The following is a 23677-nucleotide window of genomic DNA, read 5'->3' on the forward strand; positions in this document are numbered from 1 at the left end:
AGATCTCAGTCTTCGTACGGACAGACGGACGGACAGGCAAACGGACATGGCTAGTGATAGGGAAGATATATATACTTTATAGGGACGAAAAATCTTCCTCCACTTCGAGTAAAGGGTATACAAGTCGGGAGGTTGGTTAAAACTCTTAAAAATTCAATCACACACAGCATTTTTCCATTTGGTGCTTACCAATCTCACAAAACATCAAACGTAGCAACCATTTACCAGAATTTCATACAATGGACGACTTCGACGTCTAAGGCCCCACAACAGACAAAAAAGCTGCTGACAACAAGCCGGAGGGATCTCCAGAGTATCTATTTACCAGATCGTTGTGAATAAAATGCAGTACAAAATAGAAGCTATATATTACAGTTATTTATTATTTATAGATTAATATGCAATATGTTATTTTTGATTTAGAACGTGATACCACAATTGGTATCCTAAATATGTCCATCTTAAATATCTTAAGTTTGTACATTTTATCAAATGGTAAAGTCTTTACTGTGTCAGCTCTTATGTAATGTATGCTTTTACATTTAAGATGATCTATTAGCAATGATTTCCCTCCATCTTTTTTGCTTGGCAAGTGTTGACCTCCATCAGGGATCGTCAATTTCTGATCCTCCATATGAGCATACTCCGGTTCCGGGCAGTTGTGTTGATGAGAGTAGTCCATTACGTCGGCTGCCAGTTCTATATTATTTATAAAATATGGTTAAGTATTGTGAAGATCTTTTTTAAAAATGCACTTACCTTAATTTTTGGTGAGGGCTGCAGAACTTTTCGGTTCTGTAATCGGGAAACAAATCATTCTTAATGGCACTCAAGAATGCGTAACTCCGGTGGATTGAGATTATTCAAGTAATCCTTTTGCAGGCTGCACAAAACCGAACAAAAATCTGTAATTTTTTTTTGGTTTTGTAGGGGTTTCTTGTATGAACTAGATTTTTAATTATTCTTTGGCTGTTCCCCAGGGAGAACATTTTTGTCATCTGCGTTGGAAGATAATGACATCATCATCATCGGAAATCTCGTCGTATTCTAGCCTCATGACCACGTTTATGTTATCATCGGGAGAAAGATGATCCTCATTTGGGGATTCTTCTTCAGTCATAAGAGAGTCCTGCTGAGATTGCATCGCTTCGAGTATCTTCGCTAAGCACTCTGAACAACAAATCTTCGGCAGCTCGGCTTCTCCTGGCGATGGCATGGTTATAGATATATGTATAAATTTCTATATGAATTTATTGGGTGTTATGTATGCAGCAAGTGAGGTTGTTATAGTTGAATGAAATGTAGTCGAAGTGTGGGAGAAGGAAAAGGGAGTAGCCTACTTGCCTTTCCGAGAGATCTTTGTTGCGCAGGCAAATCGATCAAAATGATGCTTTACTAGCTCATTCACTATATATTACCTTTCTTCCAAACATAGTGATGCATTCGCTTTGAAGGAACACAAAAAAAAAGTATTTTTAATAGCTAAGTATACTAAGTACTTATATGTTAGTCTAGTGGTTAGCAGCGATATGGTTTTTATTCATTCAAAGGGACGGTCAATATTTACGGTGAGTATCTTAAAGATGTTTTTCGTAGGAACCCCTTCAAGGTTAATCCCAACTTGTTTGCTTTGTAGTTTCCGAGATCGCAGTGTTCATACGGACCGACAAACAGACGGACGGACAGACGAACGGACAGACGAACGGACATGGCTAGAGCAATTCGGCTAGTGATCATGATTAGGAATTTATATACCTACTTTAAAGGGTCAACAAAACTTCCTCCTGCTTGGAGTAAAGGGTATACAAATCGGGAGGTTGGTTGAAAATGTTAGAACTAAATAACATATCGCAGCATTTTTCCATGTGTAGCACCTATTTCACAAAACATCAAACATCGCAACCACATTTCAGAATTTCATACAATGGACGACTTCGAAGGATCAAAGCAAGGATCTCCTGAGGCTCCCTTCACCAAATACTTGTGAATAAAATACATTACAAAATAAAAGTTATTTAATGTTTATAGATTAAAATCTGATGATTTTTAGAACAAAGGTCCCTAATGAGGATCTAATACTTTATTACTTTTGATTCAGACTCTGAATACCACTATTGGCAGACTATCTTAAATATGTACATTTTATTACATGGTAAAATCTGTACTGTCAGCAGTACTCTTTAAGTAATGTACTATTTAATATTTAAGATGATCTAGTTGCATTGATATCCCTTCATCTTTTTTGCTTGGCACTGGTTCACCTCCATCAGGGATACTCCGGTTCCAGAGGGCAGTTGTGTTGATGAAAGTAGTCCATTACGTTGGCTGCTAGTTCTATATTATTTATAAAATATAGTTAAGAATTGTGAAGATCATTTTTAAAAATGCACTTACCTTAATTTTTGGTGAGGGCTGCAGAACTTTTCGGTTCTGCAATCGGGAAACGCAGCATTCTTAATGGCAATCATAGAACTCCGGTGGATAGAGATTATTCAAGTAATCCTTCTGTAGGCTGCCACAAAAACGAACAAACATCTTTAATTTTTTTTGATGTTGTAGGGGTTTCTTGTATGAACTTGATTTTTAATTATTCTTGGGCTGTTCCCCGGGGAGAACATTTTTGTCATCTGCGTTGGAAGATGTCTCGTCGTCTTCGTTGGAAGACGAATCGTCGTCTTCGTTGGAAGACGTATCGTCGTCTTCGCTTATGTCGCCATTTAACCCCATGATCATAATGACATCATCATCGGACATCTCCTGGTATTCTAGCCCCATGACCACGTTTATGTTATCATCGGGAGAAAGATGATCCTCATTTGGGGATTCTTCTTCAGTCATAAGAGAGTCCTGCTGAGATTGCATCGCTTCGAGTATCTTCGCTAAGCACTCTGAACAACAAATCTTCGGCAGCTCGGCTTCTCCTGGCGATGGCATGGTTATAGATATATGTATAAATTTCTATATGAATTTATTGGATGTTATGTATGTAGCAAGTGAGGTTGTTATAGTTGAATGAAAAATAGTCGAACTGTGGGAGAGTGAAAAGGGAGTAGCCTACTTGCCTTTCCGAGAGATCTTTGTTGCGCAGGCAAATCGATCAAAATGATGCTTTACTAGCTCATTCACTATATATTACCTTTCTTCCAAACATAGTGTTGCATTCGCTTTGATGGAACACAAAAAAAAATATTTTTAATAGTTAAGTATACTAAGTACTTATATGTAAGTCCAGTGGTTAGCAGCATCCCATTAAGTGGGCATAGGGAATAGATCTGCTCTGTCGCCACACGTACAGTGTATAACAGTGGTCGGCAAACACACACATCGATGAGCTGCTCGTGAAAATTACCCATTCAAATAAAAACAAAATGTGATTATAAACTATAAACTATGTAATATAAATAAAAGAGCAAGTTGTAGTCGAGTGCCTCGAATATCATATACCCATTACTCAGCTTACCAATTCAACTTATTAACTAACAGACCGATGTGAATCATTCTTGGTACGCCAATAGATATTGATAATTTAAATAAAATAAAATTTACAGTGAATTAAAAATGTGAAATCGATTCCCTCTACCTTTTACATACTTTCCTACGACTACAATATACCCTTTAATTCCACAAGTAAGTGGTTAAAATGCAACATGAAAATTCAGTTTCATTATTTTCAACTTATCTAGACTTTATTCAATTGTAAATTTTCGAGTTACAAAATTTGCTCTTAAATTTTAATATGCATGCAAGAAATTGCATTTCTATTTTGTTGGTTGTTTTTTAATGGAAAATGGTAGTCGTTTGTATGTGTGCGTGAGTAGGTCTGTGTGTTGCATGTGTGTGAGTATGAGAATTTTCTAAACGATCGACTTGGCTATAGAATAATTTAACTAAATTTCCCCCTAAAATGATTTCGATGCCGAAAGGAGCACACAACAATAAAAAAAAACAAAACAAGTGTCCGAAAAAAACATTAAATTTAAAATTTTCCATACCGCTCGGCTTACAGCTAAATCTCTTTATGTATAAGTTATAGATATATGTATAAATAAATAAGTTCCCTTACGCCTAGCGGATGTGCGATGACACCCAACTCCTTAAACCTGGAGCACCTGTCCGGAGTCTTCATTGTATTTGTGTGTCTCTCTCTTTGTGTACTTTCCATTTCTCTATTGTTTTCATTTTACTATGCAATTTTACGACTAAATGCACCCAAAAAAACAAAATACAAAAAAAAAATTTGTAAAACATTCAGCACCGAAACGAGCAGTTCGAGTATTGCATTGTTGCCCGATCTCTGATATCTGCACCATACTATATATCTCTTTGTCTGGATCAGGATCCTGAACAAACAACCCAATAATACAAAAAAAAAAACAATAATCATAATAAATAATAATAATAATGGAAGGCATAGACGTGTGGGCAACATGTTTTGATTTTGCTTTTGATTTCCGTTTCCGTTTCTGTTTCCATTTCCATTTCCATTTCGATTTTGATTGCGATTGCGTTTGCGATTACGATTTCGATAGCTATTTCGATTCCTATTCCGATTCCTATCTTGATCTTGATGCTGGCTGCTGATCACTGAACTGTTTCGTGTCCTGAACTGGGCTGCCTCACTTGTTGCTGCTGCTGCTGTTGCTGTTGCTGCTGCTGTTGCTGCTGCAGGTGTCGCAGGCGGAAGAGCCGCAGGGTCATCCAGGAGGCCAGGGTTCCGGTGACCGGCGGCATGGGCGTTTGCTTCTCCAGCGCCTCCTTTTGCAGCTGATAGCGATATAGCAGGGATCCGGCCACCAGAGCGGAAACAATCGTCGCCGAGATGACCACGATGAAGAGGATGCTGAAACCCGGCACCGGCATGCAAATGCCGTAGACCACCTCCTCGCTGATCTTGCCCTGGAAGACGGTGACCGCCTCCTGCTTGGAGTCCGGCGAGAAGGCCAGGTCCGCCTCGGATATGACATCGTACAGCCCACTGACGCCCACGTCGGCGCTGCGCACCTTGCGATCGGAAATGACCAGGGATCGGCGGCGTCGGCTCTTGGAGGCAGTTCCTCCTTCGCCAGCCAGCTTATCCCCAGCCTTATCCTGTACCTCCTCCTTCTCCTTCGCCTCCTTCTTTCCCTTCTCCGCCTCCTCTTCCTTGTCCAAATCGATGTGATCCTCGCGTGGCTTCTTCAACGCCTCCGCCTGTGGCCTGTACACTGGTCTGGGCACATCCTCATCATTTTGGCCATGGGGCTCCAGTGATCGAGGTCCCGCCATTGGCACACCCATGCGTTTCTGGGCCTCCAGCTGCCTGGGACCATGGGGGAACTTGCCACTCTTCTTCAGGCCCAAGTAGCGCTCGCCCTCGCCGCCTTCCATGTCCAAGTCGGCCAGGTCCTCATCACCAAACAGATCCGACAGATCGGCCTCCTCAGGATCCTCGTGCACCGGACGCGGCTGCAGATGAACGCTCTTCTCATGACCATAATCCCCGCCAGCTGGCAGACCACCGCCGCCGCCGCCCAGCGTCTGTTTGTGATCATGGATGATGTCCTCATAGAAGATATCGTGATCCGGACCCATGCCCATGCCCATACCCATGCCCATGCCATGTTGACCGCCCGGCGGCAGGGCCAGATCTCTGAGCAGATCATTGCTGCTGCTGCCCATCGCATCGGACATGTGGACATCCTTGCGCTCATTGGCATTGGTCAGACCCAGGCCCAGGCCCAGTGCCTCTCCGGATCCACCTCCACCTGCACCGCCCGTGTTCTGGCAATGATCGAGGCAACCATGGCGACAGATCTCCACCTTGCACTTGATGTGCACACTCAGGGCGTCCGGGAACTTGAAGGCGTGGAAGAAGGCGTAGGTGATCACGGTGGCCCGCTCGTCGGGCGCACGGGCCTTCAGAAAGCGGGAGATCATCTTGGGTCGCAGGACGCAACCGAACTCATCCGACAGGTTGATCACATGACCAGATCCATCGGAGGCCACGCAGGACTTTACGCGCATGTCGAACTCGCCTGGAGGAGATGGAGTTAGGATTAGCATATGACTATAAGGAGGTCCCCAAAGCCAACCAATCTCACCTCGATAGTCATTGATGGCCACCACCAGGGTCAAAGTAGAGCCGAGTGGTACTATACCACTCACTGGAGGCGCCCAGGGTCCCTTGCCATGCTGAATCTCCATCCAACAGTCCACATTGTCACCTGGGGGATAATAAAATTGGTATAAGATGTATCAATAGAATATCTATTTTTAAAGTATAAAGTATATCAGTATAATATAATACAAAAATTTTGATGCTAAGGTTTAACCTCTATAACTCGAAGTCCAATAAAAATACAGGGATGTCGAGTTAAAGACGAAATGTTTTTCCTCGTCAAATGTTTGCATAGGTTTAGATACGTTCATCAGTATTTTTTTATATTTCTAAAACAACGACGTTTTGCTAAATTAAGTCGAAGTTTGAGAATAACATTGATACCAATTATAATCGTACGATTCCTAAGAACATAATATTAATTTAACCTTTTTAAAAAAAGCCAAAAGTTATTTGTCATTCATATAAACATTAATAAGCTTCAACTTTATAGTACTCGAGCGCAAAAAATATTTAATTTATAGAAGTAAATCATGCGCAAGACAGATATTGGTACCTGTTATAGAGAAATTCGAGCTATAAGAGTTCGACTTTCGGGGACAAGAATTGAGAAAAATATAAGAGAAATTTTAAGTTAAGAAAGTTATACTGTATAAAATATTAATTGACGGTTTGATATAGATCTTAAACATTTTCTACATTGATATGTGGCTTAGCATGATAATGGCCAAAGATTATCAAAAAGTTAATCATATAGTATCATATTTTTTCTAATTACCTATCCCCATTGATTAGAGAAGAGAACTCACCCCGGAAATCTAGCTGGATGACATCGAGGTCGGCTATGACCATTGGCGGCTTAGAGGCCGTCTTCTCGTAGTCATTGAACCACTCGCAGCGCAATCGCTTGGCCTCGTCCCAAACCTCCAGCAGATCCTTGTCGTATTGGACCACCACCTGGTAAAGAAGAGGAAGAGGAATATAATATGATAAGAAAACATTCATCTTATAGAGGCTGACGATAACTCACCGTATTCTCGTAGAATTGTCCGTTGAGATCCGGCTTGGTGCCGCAGCGGGAGTACGAGATGCGGAAGGAGAAAAATGTTTTGCCCGTGGAGGGCGGTACGTAAACGCAGCGCGGATCGCTGTGTTGTCCTTCAGGGATAATTATACAAATATATTACTATATAATAGATTTAAGGGCTAGTATAAACCCACCTTTGGAGCTGACAATGCCCTCGAATGGGTGCGAAAAGGTGAGGTGTACATCCATGTGATCCTTGCCGCACATCACCTCCAGCGAAACGATATTGGGCATACCGTCTGGCCGCTCCATGGGCCACAGTTCATTACCAGCTATGACTAAACTAAACTGTAATGTTAAGGGGAATTTACAAAGAATTATTAAGTTAAGAGTTTAAGTAAGTAAGTTTAAGTAGAGAACCATAAATAAAAGTTGTGTATAATGGGTTAAGGGGTTCCGTATTATATAGATATATTGCTTGAACTCCTACAACCCAAAACCATCCCGAAATCTATTGGCCAGCCTTGTGGGTGGGCTCCTAACGGTTCCACTGGCACCTGGCACCTGACAAACGTGTTGCCAATAAAAACGAAACGGCAATCCAGTATCTCCAGTCTTCGGCTGCCCAGTCTTCGGGGTCTCCAGTCTTCGGTCTTCGATCTTCGGTCCACCAAACCAATGGCCAATGAAGGCCAATTGAAATGGGAAAGCGAATTCCACTTGGCCTGCATCCGTTTGGCAGCGTTTTCTTCGGATCCCAGGAGGAGGTTTCGGGAGGTAGTTGCACCTGACATTTGCATATTTGCATACCGATACCTGCCCCAAACTGCCTTGCCACATGCCGCATAGATCAGCTTCGGCTTCAGCTTTAGCTGCAGCCTCGACTTCAGTCCGAAATCAAATCGAGGGAAGTCTGATCGAGTTGCCCGCTAAGGAATTTGCATTTACCCCAAGTCTCTCCCCCCCCCCCCCCCCCCATTTCGCCACAGTAAAAGTTGCCTTACTGGACTGGAGAGCCACCTGAACGAGTGGATATGTGGCTAGATATAGCCGGGTATATAGTTTCCGATCGGGCCTGCTGGTGCCACATTGTCTGGCGTCGCCTCAACGGACGAGAATGGTAATGAAGGAGCGAACGGATCCAGCCAGATCTTCCAGTTGGCTAACTGAATAAATTAGTCTATGCAAATGGTATGTAATTGTTTTACATCTTGATCAAGCAAACGTATCGTTTGCATTATTGCATTTTCATGTAACACATTTCGCTGGTAATTATTCTCACAATCTAATAGTGTGCGCGTTTTACATCATCTTTTTTTTCTTGTATAATTATATAAGAAATTAAGTTTTTAATAAGGGAAACACCACTAACAAGCAATTATAGCACTTCTAATTTGGTTTTATCATATATTGTGATAATTATATAATTATGTATAGTATTTAGTGGGAATATTTATATAATTTTCAAGAATAGACAACACTACGTATACGTAATAATCAGACATAAATGCTGAGGTATGTGACCTATAAAAATAAGAATAGCAATGGTATTTTTTTTAGTAAATGATTGTAAACTTTCCATAGATTCCCAGATTTAATTATAATCTAACTAATAAACGCTTCAAATTAAAGTCTTTGTCTTTTTCTCTAGTTCCTGTTTCAGCACAACCCTAAAAAATATTAAAAAGCTAAACAAACATATTAATTGTGATTTGGTAGTTCATATTCAGAAGCCCCAAACAAAAGTTCTGACCCATTATGAATTCCACTCATTCTCATTCCCACATAAAAATAGAGAGGGCTATCGCACCGCATATAGTATGTATTGTGTGTTATTATTCTAGAATGAATTGATCAAGCTGACTATACTATAGCTTTGTGCACACTCACGATTACGCTACAATCCAAAACGCCGGGTGGCGAGTTCGTTTTTTTTTTTGGATCGGCCGAATCGAGTCCGAGTGGTGAAATAGTCTCTCGAGTCTCGCAATTTACTTCGGAACTGGTCGGTTGTTCGGGGGGGCTTATAAAAGCAAGTGGGGTCGGCGATGAAAGAGCAGTTCTAGAGCAGGTCGCGTTCGCACACCAACCGTGTATATTAGCCGTCTCCAGACCCGGATAAACATTAAATCGTAAACCCACAAATAAACATAACAACTATGGATCGTTGGCTAAATCGCGTTGCTGTTGTCACGGGCGCCAGCTCGGGAATCGGAGCTGCCTGCTGCAAGGATTTGGTGTCCAAGGGCCTGGTCGTCGTGGGTCTGGCCCGTCGCGAGGAGCGCCTGAAGGAGTTGAAGGACTCGCTGCCAGCGGATCAGGCCAGTCGCTTCCATGTCCGCAAGTGTGATGTGAGTAAGGAGCAGGAGGTGATCGACACCTTCGCCTGGATCGATGCCACCCTGGGTGGCGCCGATGTCCTGGTCAATAATGCCGGCATCGTACGCGCCGGAGTCGGGATTACCAAGGAGGGCAATGGCGACGATCTGCGTGCCATCCTGGACACCAATGTCCTGGGCGTGTCATGGTGCACTCGCGAGGCCTTTAAGTCCCTGCAGAAGCGCAATGTCAACGATGGTCATGTTGTGATCGTGAACAGTGTGGCCGGTCATCGGGTGCCCAATATTCCCGGCTTCACCATGGGCATGTACTCGCCCTCGAAGCATGCGATCACTGGACTCACAGAGGTCCTCCGCCAGGAGTTCCACAACAGCAAGACCCAGACCAAGATCACGGTTAGTAGGCAGAGATAACCACTTGTTTGAGTTACATACTGATCGATCTCTTTGTATTTTCAATTCTACCACCTCTAGAGCATCAGTCCCGGCGCTGTGGACACTGAGATCATCGATAAGGCCGCCCTCGTCCACTTCCCCGACCTGCCCCTGCTGCGCTCCGAGGATGTGGCCGATGCCGTCAGCTACTGCATCCAGACCCCGCCCAATGTCCAGATCCACGAGCTGATCATCAAGCCCGTGGGCGAGACCATCTAGGCGTCCGGTTCCTGACCGTATTTGTAGTCTTAGGTACACCTTCATAATTATATACATTTGATCTAATAAGAAAACGTTTTTCAAGTGGGGGTTCTGATCTTACACACTCCCCTCTCAACAAGCTACTTAATTGCTATCAGATCTTATACGAATTTTAAGATATGGAAAGCAATATTATTTATGAACTAATGATTCTTCAGAGTCATAATGATTATAACATGTATTGCAATATAGATTCATATCTTTTTCATTAAAAATCGCACAATACTTTTTGCAATATCAGCTCATCAGATTTGTTCATTAATCAACACATTTGTTTATCAAACAATTTCGATTTCCAGTGATAAGACCCCCGTTGATAAGATACAAGTTCTAATTGCTTCTATTTATGGTTCACACTTGAAAATGTAGATTGTATAGATTTTAGTTCCGCTTACTTACCATTAAGTGTAAGATAAATATACAGCTTCTAAACTTAAGGTCCCACAGTCGTGTAGGGCCTTTTTGTGGGCTCCACATAATGGCGCTGTGGGCGTGGCGATCGGATCTGCAAGTGAAAGGTAAAAAAAGTAAAAAGTTAGTTAAGTTCAAGTTCCGGAAGGGACTACCTCAATGATTTGTGTATTAGAAATCACCAAAGGCATTAATAATGGTGAGTACCGCAGGGGACTTATCAGGTTTTCTCTTTCCACCTCTTTATAAATAGACTGCTGCGTCATTGGCCAACAAACCCAACCAAAGAAAACCAGTCAAAAATACCGAAAATGTTTGTTTAGTACATGGCTTATTTCCATACAATTTAAATTATACCTAATTGATGTAGCACAGTGGTGGAAAGTAGAAATTAGCTGTATTTCCCCTTATTAACATGACTAATTTAAACGCTTTCACCCCACTGTGCCGACACATGTGTGTTATTCTACGCCCATTCAAGCCAATCAACATTATATACTATACTATACTATCCTATACTATAATAACATTCCATTAATGGCACACCATTAATTGATCTAATGTGTACAATAAACTGAGGGCTGAGCGAGGGAAATACTTAACTCTTACTTTTTGATTTGCAACTATAAAGTATCTGTGGTATATTTTTAATGGGCGGCAATCGTAATGGGCGAACATTCACAAATCACCAGAACGAGGAAGTACGATATCGAGCAAAAGGCACGAATTCTCTGTAGACCGCAGGTTGAGGGAGCGAAAGTCGTGATCGGCAGTAAACGGAGCCATAAAAATTGCAACGATTGCAATGAAAGATTGACTGATCTCCTGATCCCATTGCAATCGATTTTCCTGACGACTGACAATCGTTAATCGATGCTTGGAGGCAAGAAAAAAGGTAGTTGTAATCTAAGGAGCGGAGCTAGATCATTAACAAGCTTTAGAGATCGAATGTCAATTCTATTTAAATCTAATTAAAGGTATATATTTTTCTTAAGATTTATTTGCCAACGACTTCTGTACCTATGTTAATGGGGCTTTAAATGTCGAAGCTTAAAGATATTAATGGAACATTTTAATGATCTATTGATTGGAGGAAAAACAAAGTTTCGGAACGTTAACAATAAATCATCTTGAACATATTATTGATTGCGGTGGCTAATCATGCCATGAAAAGCATTCCTAAGATAATTACTGTGATATCGAGAACACTTTTACTTGGCCATCCAATTAAAACGAAGCTGGTAGGGTAGTGTCATTAAGTAATTCCACATGACTTAATTATAGGGGCTATGTAGTAGCAGGAATTCTTCCCAGCGAATTCTTAACCCGAATTCCTTTCCTTTCTTCGGGGCTTCCACTTCTCCTTGATGGTTCCCCTGTACTTTTTTTTTTGTGGGGCGGCACAAGAACACAGAGTGGGCGCGGTCACATCGTCATCATCATCATCATCGTCATCGTTGTGGTCCACCGACCAATTCGTATGTTAAATATCAATTGTTAAAGGCTCTTACCCTTGCTCGTTGTGGCATGTACACATATCTTTTTTTTTTTTGGTTTTTTGGAGCTCGTCGAACGAGCCCGTCGGGGTAATAAAGATGTCGATGCTCGTCATTAGCGCGCTGCTCGTATCTGGGGCCAGATCGCACTTAACCTGACGCCCCCCGGCCAATGGAATGGGCCAATGGACATGGACATGGACATGGACGTGGACCCATGGACCATTGAACCAATGGACCAACGGATCGGTCCAAAATTGCCCGGCCACGTGAAATGGGCGCAAATGTGCGGCCGCGACCACGAAAAGAAGCCATAAACAAATTGAAATTTAATAAACGGCCGGGCGGCCAATTTCCCTGGACCTGATCCTCGAACCCGAACTTGGACCCAAGCAACCTGCCGATCTCCATCGACTCTGATCCATTCGATCACGGGACCCCCGGGGGCGCCGTTTCAACATTGCAAATTGAGGTGCCTGAGATCGATGTCGATGTCGATGGAAATGGAAATGGAGGTGGAGTTGGTGATGGAGATGGAGATGGAGATGGAGGTGGGAATGGAGCCAACTCCATTGAACGTGAATCATCGGGGGAAAATCGGACGTGGCCCGTTCGGTGACCCACTGCTGAGAAATGTGCCCACTGTCAACCGAATTCTTCACTTTTCTAATTGATTGAGACATTAAGGATCAGTGGCAACGGGGGGTTGATTGGCATGTTAACACTTAGATAGGTTTACCATGGAAATTCCTAGAGACTGGATTACTATACGTTCTCTTTCACAGGAATACACTAAAAATGTAACCGTAATTTGCAAATAGAATTCTGAAAGTACCCATCGAAACTAGTCAATTAATCTTTGTAGTTTAAGCATTTGGTGTAAACTTAATTTATTGCGGCTATTACACTTATAACTATTTAAATTTCTAGTTCGGGTCCTCAAACATATTGCAGTTAAAGAAAAAAAAGGGTAAAAAATATAAAAACAGCTCTTGTAAACCAGTCCATATCCATTTGATGAAAAAATTTGTCACTTAGTATTAACACATAATAAATAAAAAATGGTATTTTTTCAATGATATCCAATTGTTGAAAAAATATAGCCCTTTGTATTAACACAAAATAGGGTATTTTATCGACATTCTTTAACCATAGCCGTTTTCTTATCCGCATGTTAAAGTAAACGTAGGATTTAAAACACAAATTAAATAAACTTTTAGTTTTAGTTTAACATGCGGACGAGAAAAAAATATCCTTAACATTGTTATTATTACTTCCAAAACTTGATCTAGGCCAGAAAATCGTACTAGTCTCAATGAGTACCTTAACATTTCAAGGCCAAATTGCTAGTACACTTCAAAGGAATACTGTTAAGTACTGTTATTATAGCTGTTCTATTGCATCGCTATTTTAGTCAAACAGAATTTCAATAAATGATTTCCAAGATAGCATTTAAAAAACTATGGAACCCATTGATTTCCAAGTTAGGATTTTTAAAAACTATATCGTAACGATATAACCCACAGATAAGAACTTTTAGTAGCGCGGGGAATCACGCTTTTGCCGTTAATTGTAATTAGATGGCCGAAAATTTCACTGCAAACTTTCCAATTTGTTCAATTCTTTCGCACACGAGACCGAATAAATCCGATAAATATTTACCCGGTCGATTGTGCGTTGGCTGCTGCTTTTCGGTCCGCACTTTCCCTGTTCGCCAGATCGACCAGCAATTAAAGAGACGCCGGCAATCAATCAATCAATCAGTTAGCCAGCCAGTCAGTCAGTCAGTCGAGCAGTCAAGCCCACAGAGCACTGCCATAGAGCAATAATAATAAAATCTCATTTCTTGTCTCCTTTTCATTGTCCGATTTGTGTGCCCACTTTTACCCAGGTGCGCAGCTATAAAACAGGTGAAAATGAAATCGGAAACAAAGCGAATTCGAATTTGTGGATTGAAGATACGAGAGATTCGAGATTCGAGATTCGAATGCACGAAAAGATGATGGACAAGCCTCCGAATGAAGCGAAAAATGCGGTCAGTGGAGATTCTCTCGCAGAACTGTAAATACTAAAAAAAATATAAAAAGAGCCGACATGATATTGGCCAACGGTAAACGGTAAACAGCCGATATGCTTATTTGTCTTAATTTCGAAGCCAATTAATTTCTCCCCTCTAGTTTATAATTTTGTTTGTTTTGGGGTTTCATCTAGCGAGCTAAGAGTGAAAACTGGTGGGATTTCAGTCCGAAATCGGTAAGTGGCGCCCAAATAAAGAGACCCAGACTGCGGCTAGACTAACTGTAAATCAGGCGGTGATTTGCATGTGCGCCGACAGAGGGCGCCCAATTAAGAGCTTTACCCGGGGGCACTGAAGGGTGCTATCTAAATGGTTCGCATAACCATCTATCTACGGGTTATTAACAGTACTTTTTAAAAATACCTATAAACTCCCAAACTACGTTTGGAGTTAGGAAGTGAGTCGAACACATGGGTATTATATTATATTTAACTCTTGTTATAAAGACCTTAAAGCAAAAGAAGGGATTATTATATTTTTTCCTACCTTGAAACTAATCGGACTTTTAAACTCTTTGACTCATACTAAATAGCTAATCTGTAATTATTTTAATTAGTTTTAATTTTATATGGTTTAATTATATGGTTCATTTTAGGCTTAAGACCTCTGAAACACATTCGATTTTTTATTTTTAAATAGCAATATTTCCTTGGTATCAAAGAGTTAACCTATCTTGATTGTTTTTAATGCTAGAAAATGAATAATATTTAATGGACGGTTTTTAACAACTATTTAAAGACCATAAACCATAATTACAAATAAGTTATTATTTCTTTATACCAACATATTCCTCGGTTTTTATTGTTTTTGGTTATAGTAATAGGTATATCTCTGGCCACCATACGTACTTTGTTAATTAGACAACAAATTGAAGAATATACCTTTGACTGGGTCTATAAATAATGCCTGTTTTAGTGTGTTTATGGTATATACCCCTATACCTGGCTATGAAAAGTAGCACCTTTCCCAGCGCTGGGATTCGCTTGGGGACAGAAAGAGTTGGGCCCCCGACTGACTAGCTAACTAACTTACTAACTAAGCCAAAGAAAGTGCGACGGGGCTCTTTGGCCGCGTGTTGCACGCTCTAGTGGCGCTTAATTAATGACGCCGCCGATGCTGCCTCTTCTGCTTCTTCTTCTCCTTCTTCTGGCGGTGCAATTAACAGTACCGCACTTGCAGCGGCGGGAAAAAGAGCGGAAGAGCGGAAAAGTAGAAGTTAACTCGACACGCTCCGCAAGATAGGCCCTCTATCTCCCCCCCCCCCCCCCCCCCTCAATTTACCCCCCGGCAAGCCATATACCCGAAAATAAAACCCATTCAAAGGCGATCCATTCATTGACTCATTAACTATGCATCAAATCAGTCAAAACGAATCGCATCAAAAGCGAATCAAAAGCGAATCAAAAACGAATCAAAACGAAATCGAAAAGAAAATGTCGCATCAAAAGGCGATCAATGCCGAACTTTGATTACGGTTACGCTGGTTTTCACTTTTCTTTTGCAAATGGAAATGGAAATGCCAGTGGAAATGCCAATGGAAATGGAAGTGGAAATGGAAATGCAGTTGCATCCATCGGATACGATCCGATCCGATCCGAAACTTGGAAATGCCGATGGCGCCGACCACTTTCGAATCGAATAACGGCCTGTGCAAAAAGCAAACGGTAAATCACCTGCCCATGCTTCATTTCTGCCTATATACATATATTTTCTATAGTTTTTTTTTATAGTTTTTTGATGAGATATTCATACAATATACCCGTATTTTTAGCCACTGCTCGAAAGGCTAGAGCTTAGCTGCAGTGAAAAGCGCAATAATCACGATAATGATAATGATGCCTTGGCTATGGGAAAAGCAAAGCCGAAATCAAAATACATTTTTAAATGGTTCACTTTCTTTTAATTAAACTGGTTCCAAACCAGCCAGCAGCTCCGAGTTAGCCGCCACCTTTTTGGAGCAAGTTTGTCCACTTTTGGCCAGCGTTTTTTTTTGTTATTTTCCTTCTCTGGCACTTTTTTTTCGGGGGCGCATTCGTCGGACAATCGCCAAATGCAATTTTATTCGGTGTAATTAGCCTGGTACGAACCGGCGCGGCAATTAAAGTCTCAGACCCCAGCGATGCATAGGATCCATTTGCGAACCTAAGTTTGCCAAACAAGCTGCGAACAGTCTGCTTGTCCCAGTGGCGGGACTTAATAGCTTCAGAATATTAAAGTTGGGAGGCAACAATTTGCCAGTAAATCTCATGCAAGTGGGGAGATGCTATATGCTATGGAGATGGTATGGGGGGCATTGAAGATGACATCGTTTCCCAGTTGCTGCAGCAGTTGTCAACAGCTATTCACTGTAGCTCTTTAGCTGGAAACGTTCAAATGGCTCTGGCAAAGACCGAGAACGTGTCAAATGGCCCCTGACTCCATTCCATTCCGTTTCCATTTCCATTTCCATTGCCAGCCATGGCTATTCAAATTTGGGCCAGGCCCAGAGCCTGGGAATCATGGCTTCAAAACAGCTTGGAGACCCATTTGCAGAGCACTTCCCCCAACACCATCCAACCAACACATACACATTCATATACCGAAAAAGCCGCTGTAGCGAAACTTTTGTTTGGCAGTCTGTTGTCAACATGACAACTGCCAACTGGGAGCCCACTCATCCTCCATCAACATCCACTCCCTCCCAGAGTCAAGTGCAAACAATGCTGGTCGGATTCGGGACTGGGTAATGCCGAATGGAGAGTGGAGATCTCTTTGGGATGCAAAGCCAAGTCCAGCCAGTCAACCACCCATCCAACCATCCAGCTGCTTATCATCGGATGCACAGACCAAGTGCAGCCAACGAAAACTTAACAACTTTATTGGGCTTGTTTATGCCGCAGAGTGTTCAAGAGATGCTCGATATGCTATGCCCTTGGGTCATTTGGCCACTCTGGGTGTCAAGAGGGCTTCAGGCTGTTTGAATATGCACTCGGATCCCAGACAGTCTTGGTATTAGCTTTAAGGCAAGTTTACAGAGACTTCAGCTTTGTAGATATAGAGTTTGCTGAAGTTGGTCAACGGAAAACGTAAGTGTGCTTAAGTTCGGTATTGGATGAGATACAAAGCAAATAATCTATCTAATCTAAAATCTTTATAGAACAATCTTACTTAGAGACTCTTTTTTAGATTCATTAAACGATAAATGCCTGTCTGATTAAGTACCCAAGTACATAACCCAAAAACATAATTATCTTTATTATAATCTCTAAAATATGATATGATCCCAAAGCAAATATATCTTGAATTCCCTAAATGCTCAAATCTTTCACAATGCTTAAGATGAAATTCAAGATACTTTTTATAATCCCAAACATTGTGTTTAAGATTATGGTAGTAATAACCTAAAAATACCCTATTATTTATAGGTTTATGGCATATCGCTTTTCTACCAAAGATTTCAAGTGACACCGCCTCTTAAAAGAAAAAAAAAGCTATCTTAAAGATCCCAGCTTGATGAGCCCCATTAGGTCAATCAGTACTCTCACTTTTCTAACCCAAACTCCGCTTGGCTAAAGCAAATATGCACTAAAGGCCGAAATGTGCCACGAAAAGTTTCCATTTCATTATGGAATGTTTGTAGAAAGGCGAAGAACAGTTAGACGACGAGACGCCGGCATCCCTCCCCGAATACCCAAGCCAAGCCATCTAAATCTACAAACTTTGGCCAGTTTCCGAAGATCTTTGATGATGGCTGAATACAAATTAACATTCTGTGGAAGAAAAGACTTGTCGACGGGGCTTTATCTGGTATCCGCATCTGCATATTGTACATGTCTTTGTATCTTTGTATCTGCATCTGTATCTGTATCTGCTGTATCTACGATGTGTCCGCAAATGTGGAAATGGATGTGAAAGAGCGGCGCAGCACTGGGAATAGAATTTACTGGGTCGATCGCGGCAGTAGCTCATAAATTATGCGTCATTGGTACATCGATGAGACTTGGAGAGGCGATTCTCAAACAATGAATGAAGAAAGGGGGCAGACCTTGAGCTCAGCGGAGAGGGGGAGGGGGTGGGAAAGGTAAGCGGACTCGCTTAGGGTCCCACCAATAATGGCTAAAGCAAATCATTTGAGGCCAAACAAAGAGATAGTCCAGTGCAAACAGACGCCGCCGCCGCCGCCGCCGTGGAGATAGTTGCCGTTGTTCGATACCGATGGCAATACTGATTCTCCAATACCGATTCCCATACCGCATTGCATTTATGGCCAAGTCGCGTGTTTGTTTGCTTCTATTGCTGCTGCTACTTGTGCTGCCAATCTGGCCTCCTGGAATTGAGTTTATTGTGCCACAGCGGCGTGCTTTGGATTGTCGCATCAGCTTAATTAGAATTCGAAGTAGTTAACGGTGCATTTAATGCGCTCCAAAACGGATCAAATGCATTAGCACCGCTACCACCGCTCACTTCTTGGCCACCAGCATACATTTACAGATATATGTGTATCTACGCAAAGATCTGTTCTATTTATCTGTATCTGTACTATGCAGACATTCGCACAGACTAATGAACCAAGTGCATTGACGAAAGTTGTCATAACATTTAATCTGCAGCCAGAATGAGGGGCTGTCGCATTGCCACACGTCTTAATGGTGGGAATGTGGTCGGGTGAGGTGTCAAAACAGTATGTTAATAAACTTGTTTTCGACACTCTTATCCCCGTGTTATCTGTCTGTCTTGGTATCGACCATCATCTGGCTTGTTTAATTAATATGGCGATATGCCAGGTGGGTTAAGGATTGCTGCACTCCTTGCTTCAAATTCACTTAAGTTGAGAATTATAATCTTTAAAGACTTTTCAGGACCATACAAAGTTATGATGATGATGCATTTAAAGCATTTTTATTAACTCAACCATATTTGGTATCTATCCTCTAACCAAATACAACTGTATCCTAACTATCCCCATAGTTTTTTGGTAGTACAATCAGTTCCTAAAAGTTTTCGATTGACTTATAGATATAACCCTAGATTGACCCTATCATGGTTATGGTATCATGGTATAACGGTATCTTAACTACTACTTAACCTAGAAATCCTTCAAACTTACCGATAAACAGTAATCTTTCCGAGGGTCAAGACACAGCTGTGTGTGATACGTGATCTATCTCCGCTGCAGTGGACTCCTTATATTTCCGTGCTTTTGTGAAATCCCGGCGCTGCGTTTGGCAAATGCATTAAAATGTGAGTGAATGAAGCACACCGAAAAAAAAGTGTGGTATAAATATGTACAGAGCAAAGGTGGACAGAAGTGAAATCGGAACAGAACGGACTGGACTGGACCGGACCGCCTAACACGTAACGCAAATAAAGAAGAATCATCATCATCGGTGAGTTTTGAGCTCAAGTCCGAGAGAAGTCCGTGCTCATGGCGACTGATTGATGATTAGTTGCCATTTGACAGGTGTGTGCGAGTTGTGTGTATTGGGGGGGGGGGGGGGGGGGGGGGGCTTTTGGGGGTCAGTCAATAAATAGTGCACCTGTTGGGGCGTGTGGGAATATATGATACGCCAGATGACGTTGCTACTTTTTGTGGGCCTCTATGGCTCGTCTCTGCTGTACGTGTGATTGTTATGATTATTATTATGTATGATTGTTATATTTTCCACACGGGAAAAACTTTGGAAAGTGCCAGCCGCCCCACAAGGCAGTGCATGCAACACCTTTGATTTTGATTTCGATTCTGGCCAGGCTGAGAAGACACTCTGCAGGCGAGAGATAAAGAAGAATCAGTGGAAGACGAGGTGCGCGCAAGAAGCGGAGGCAACAAGCCAGCCGCATTTGTGCTAATTGGGAAAATTAGAAAGCATGAAATGCTCGGCTGCATTTGCTGTCTAGCTGGTTAATCGGCTCCACTGGAAGCGCAAGAAGACGAGGCTGCAGATGCTGGAAAGGCAAGGATTGGATGTTTCACAGAACTCAAAATGCGATTGGCTCTACTGCAAAGACGGAGAAGATTAAGATGCTGCAACTCCAGACTTTACTGGAAGCAGAAGAAAAGAAACAGAGGCTGGGAAGGCAAAGACTGGATATTTGGCTCTACAGAAAGCTGAAGAAAGAGATCCAGACGCTGGAAGAATGGCAAATCCTGGACATTTTACACAACGCAAAATTCAATTGACAATCAGAAAAAAAAAACAAAAAAAAAAAACAATTTGTTTTTTGGTGGAAGAAACACTCACTTCACGGGAACGTTTCTTCGCTACTCTCTTCTCTGCTCGTTCTTTCTCTTTCTCGGTGTTGCTTGCTCTTAGGCAAGTAACGGTAACGGCAGCGACAATAATAACAACAATAAAAAAAATATATGCACTAACACTCGTCGGCACTTTGGATGTTTTTTACTAATATATGTATTTATTTAATATTATATTTCTTCTTTTTTTCTCGGCTAACACACGGGGGATCGGGGATCACGGATCACGATCACGGATCACGACCGGGAGCAGCAGCACGTGTGGACTCGGCGAGCGACGAACGCGAAATACGCGAGCCAGCCAGGCGATACTTTCTTTGGCCTCGTAATGTAACTGTCGGGAACAGCAGCAAGAAGAAGACGAAGAAGTAGCCGCAGCAGCACCAGCAGCAGCCTAAGAAGAGAGAAAGAGGGAGAGAAAGAAGCGGGCGAAGAAGAAGACTGAGCAAGACACGACACGCACACACACACACACAGGGGGAAAAGCTCTGCCTGCGCCGACTGCGGCTGCGCAACGAGCTTTTTTACACCTGCGTTGGCAGCTGCGCAAATGAGCACAGCTCAGCCAGAACTTGTTGTTGTTGTTGCTGGCGCTGCTGCGGCGCCGCTAATCAAGCGGCCTAATGACATAGAATCGCCTGCCAATTAGACGACCAATAATAGCACTCCAATAAAAATCCATTTGGACGCCCCCTCAGTCGGCAGGAGATCAAGATCGAGAGATTTCCTACTCCTCCAGGAGAATTGCTCCATGGAAATGCTGCCCAGCATTGCAGACCGACGTCGACGTCGTGAATTTGGCGCACTTGAACTTGAACTTTCAGCGCGATCCCTTCGAAGAGAGCCCGAAACTTGTGAACTGATGGATACCCTTTGAGATTCTCTTAAGTCTCATGGTTTTTTATCATTACCCTTATATGAAAATGTAGAAACCCATTAAGCCCCTCTGAAAATTAAAAGTCTTTAACACTTACTAGTTAATTAGTTTCTAGTTCTCAATTCTTTAGTTCTTAGTTCTTAATTTTACAACTTTTTTTTAATCAGATCCAAATTTGTTTATTTCATTTTAAAAATGTTTTAAAGATGATTTTGAAATAAACGGTTGTATTAAATCCAATAACATCTTGCAGATATAGAATCACTTGGCTATTAAAAACTCTTGAGATAAACCTATCTCATTCCAATAATCGATATACCCCTCGGTACCTGAGATCATTCAAAAAGCACTTTGCAAGAGATGCGCACGCAGGGCGAAATATCGTAGCCAGCTTTTCAGGTGGGCAAGGTGCATAAGTCATCTGGTTGGCTTTTTTGGGGCTGGGAACCGATCTGCCGCCTCATAACGGTTAAACAGTTTTCGCCCGTCGTTGACAACTAATCAAGATGGGAACAGAAGTTGATCAAAGCTGATTTGAGCAATAAACAAAAAAAATCCGTTTCCTCTCGCAATCGCTCGCTCGTTCCATCTCTCTCGCACACATCGGAATTGGCAAGCTTGCCATATAGAATGTGCAACGGTTTCCATGCTGGCTCTTCTTTTCCACCTCCTTCTTCTTCCTCTTCTACTACTACTACTACTACTACTACTACTTGGCAGCTGCTTTTCTCCTCATTTGTTGTTAGTGCTTGAGAGGCTGCTCCTCTTCTCGCTCTCTTTCTTTCTCTTTCTCCCTCTCTAGCTGCCTCTATCTCTCTTTGTAGACTGGGCGCATTTAAACGGTAAACATCATGAATGCATTTGGAAAGTGGTTGTGTTGTGGTTCGTGGTGTTTGCATTTTGCATTTCTTCGCATTCTTTTCTGTTTATGTGCCTGTGTTGCTGTGTTGCATCGCACAATTGTGCCAACAACAAGGCGGAGAAATGAGAAGAGCCAGCAGAAGAATCAGAAGAGCCAGCAGAAGCAGAACAACAGCAACGGTAATACCCACCGAAGACGGCGTTTTCATTTCTGAGAATTGATTGGCCGTCGCGCCTGCATACTCCACACGCCACTGCGACTGCCTCTTCCTCAGTCTCGGCTGCCACATCGGGTTTTTATTTAATACCCTTGGCTTGGGAGTACCGGAGGTATGATGTCTTCTTCCGAAGAAAGTGTAAGAAACCCTTAACTGAGAAGAATGTCTACTAAAATAGGAAGGATATTTGTTAAAACTAAAGTATCACTATTTAATCCTAATCATAAGACACATCTTTTGAAACAACTTTATCTAGCTGGTGGGATAACTTAAAATAGGCTTCAGTTTAGTACAATATATGTACATACATATTACAGCACACTGTTTTGATACTTTCTTAAATGTATTTTTAATAGGGGGGCATGGGGATACCATCTTCATTTAATGCAATGTCAATTGAAACATTACATTACACATTTAAGATGTATTCATCTAGTTATGTTTAAGGTCATTATCAATAACCAGATTAGGTAGAAAAAATAAATTAGATTCGATAAACAATTTTAAACTCCGATAACTATCTGAATCTTAAATTCTTTTGATCGACAAGCTTAAACATAAAAACATTAATGATGGGTATTTTCTAGTTTGGAAAACGGGCTTGTAACTTTTGGACTGGCGTTTTTTGTGCCTTGATGCATTCCTTGGGATTCTGTACTGCTGCAGCAGCACCTGTCGTTGCTGCTCCCAGACCAGACTGGTGTTGTTGTTTGCACTGAGGCCATTGCGATTGTGATTAAATAACGTTTGACTTGGCGGGCGTCCTCCTGGTCGCTCCACCAAACCACCAAGCCAGCAAGCGACCAAACCACCGAACCACCGCTTGGTCCGCTTCATTAGCCAGGGCAACAAAGTTGTTTCTGTTCCAACTCTCCAACTGCGATTCTCCGATTCCCCGATTCTCTGATTCTCCGTTCGCGTTCTCGTTCTCATTCCCATTCCACGCATGCGCAGTCCACTTTTGAATTTGGCGTCTGTCTCCGTCTCAGTCGCTCGTTCTTTCTTCCCACTTGGCGTGTTAACTATCGCCATCGCCAGCTTCTAAGACAGGCATCGGCACACTTTGTCCGTCCCGCGCCTCCACCGCCCCCTTCTTCCACCTGACTCGCCTGGTCCGAATCTTCCCCAAGCCCCCATCCCATCTGCCATCATCATTGTAATTCCTCAACGCACTCCTAACGCTGTCTCTAAATCCATCTCTGCTCGGGCTGTTCTTCTTATTGCTGCTGCTCTTGGAGACACTGAGAAAATAGTGTGCGTCTTTCCGGAAAGTATCATCCTATTTTTTTAACCCTAATCATACCACACATCCTTGGAAAGACTGTATTAAGCTGGTAGAATCACTTAAG

At 42.2% G+C, this 23677-nt stretch overlaps 3 protein-coding genes across 3 annotated transcripts; 1 reads left to right on the plus strand and 2 right to left on the minus strand.

The window, feature by feature from the left end:
- Positions 1-2123: 2123 nt before the first annotated feature.
- Positions 2124-3054, minus strand: LOC118876783 (uncharacterized). The gene is made up of 2 exons (XM_036821188.3): positions 2395-3054; positions 2124-2334 (listed from the first exon to the last, which is right to left on the minus strand). The coding sequence occupies exon 1, from the start codon at positions 2932-2934 to the stop codon at positions 2584-2586; it is 351 nt and encodes a 116-aa protein (XP_036677083.2). The 5' UTR covers positions 2935-3054; the 3' UTR covers positions 2124-2334; positions 2395-2583.
- Positions 3055-3659: 605 nt separating this feature from the next.
- On the minus strand, positions 3660-20638 carry m (zona pellucida domain-containing protein miniature). Its single transcript, XM_017068796.4, has 8 exons — positions 20362-20638; positions 19230-19338; positions 10559-10664; positions 7319-7472; positions 7128-7255; positions 6907-7054; positions 6081-6203; positions 3660-6014 (listed from the first exon to the last, which is right to left on the minus strand). Exons 3-8 carry the CDS (start codon positions 10634-10636, stop codon positions 4582-4584), a joined length of 2064 nt encoding a protein of 687 aa, XP_016924285.2. The 5' UTR covers positions 10637-10664; positions 19230-19338; positions 20362-20638; the 3' UTR covers positions 3660-4581.
- LOC108005489 (farnesol dehydrogenase) lies at positions 9175-10201 on the plus strand. The gene is made up of 2 exons (XM_017068795.4): positions 9175-9859; positions 9938-10201. Exons 1-2 carry the CDS (start codon positions 9284-9286, stop codon positions 10115-10117), a joined length of 756 nt encoding a protein of 251 aa, XP_016924284.2. The 5' UTR covers positions 9175-9283; the 3' UTR covers positions 10118-10201.
- Positions 20639-23677: the final 3039 nt, after the last annotated feature.

This window comes from Drosophila suzukii, chromosome X (assembly GCF_043229965.1).
Source record: "Drosophila suzukii chromosome X, CBGP_Dsuzu_IsoJpt1.0, whole genome shotgun sequence".
In the NCBI taxonomy this organism is placed as follows: domain Eukaryota; kingdom Metazoa; phylum Arthropoda; class Insecta; order Diptera; family Drosophilidae; genus Drosophila; species Drosophila suzukii.

Coding starts and splice junctions, on each gene's coding strand:
- LOC108005489 (XM_017068795.4), top strand. CDS start 9,284: ATGGATCGTTGGCTAAATCGCGTTGCTGTTGTCACGGGCGCCAGCTCG. Junction 9,860..9,937: donor AGACCCAGACCAAGATCACG/GTTAGTAGGCAG, acceptor TACCACCTCTAG/AGCATCAGTCCCGGCGCTGT.
- m (XM_017068796.4), bottom strand. CDS start 10,636: ATGTGGAGCCCACAAAAAGGCCCTACACGACTGTGGGACCTTAAGTTT. Junction 7,473..10,558: donor TATTTATCTTACACTTAATG/GTAAGTAAGCGG, acceptor TTAACATTACAG/TTTAGTTTAGTCATAGCTGG. Junction 7,256..7,318: donor GGGCATTGTCAGCTCCAAAG/GTGGGTTTATAC, acceptor TTATCCCTGAAG/GACAACACAGCGATCCGCGC.
- LOC118876783 (XM_036821188.3), bottom strand. CDS start 2,934: ATGCCATCGCCAGGAGAAGCCGAGCTGCCGAAGATTTGTTGTTCAGAG.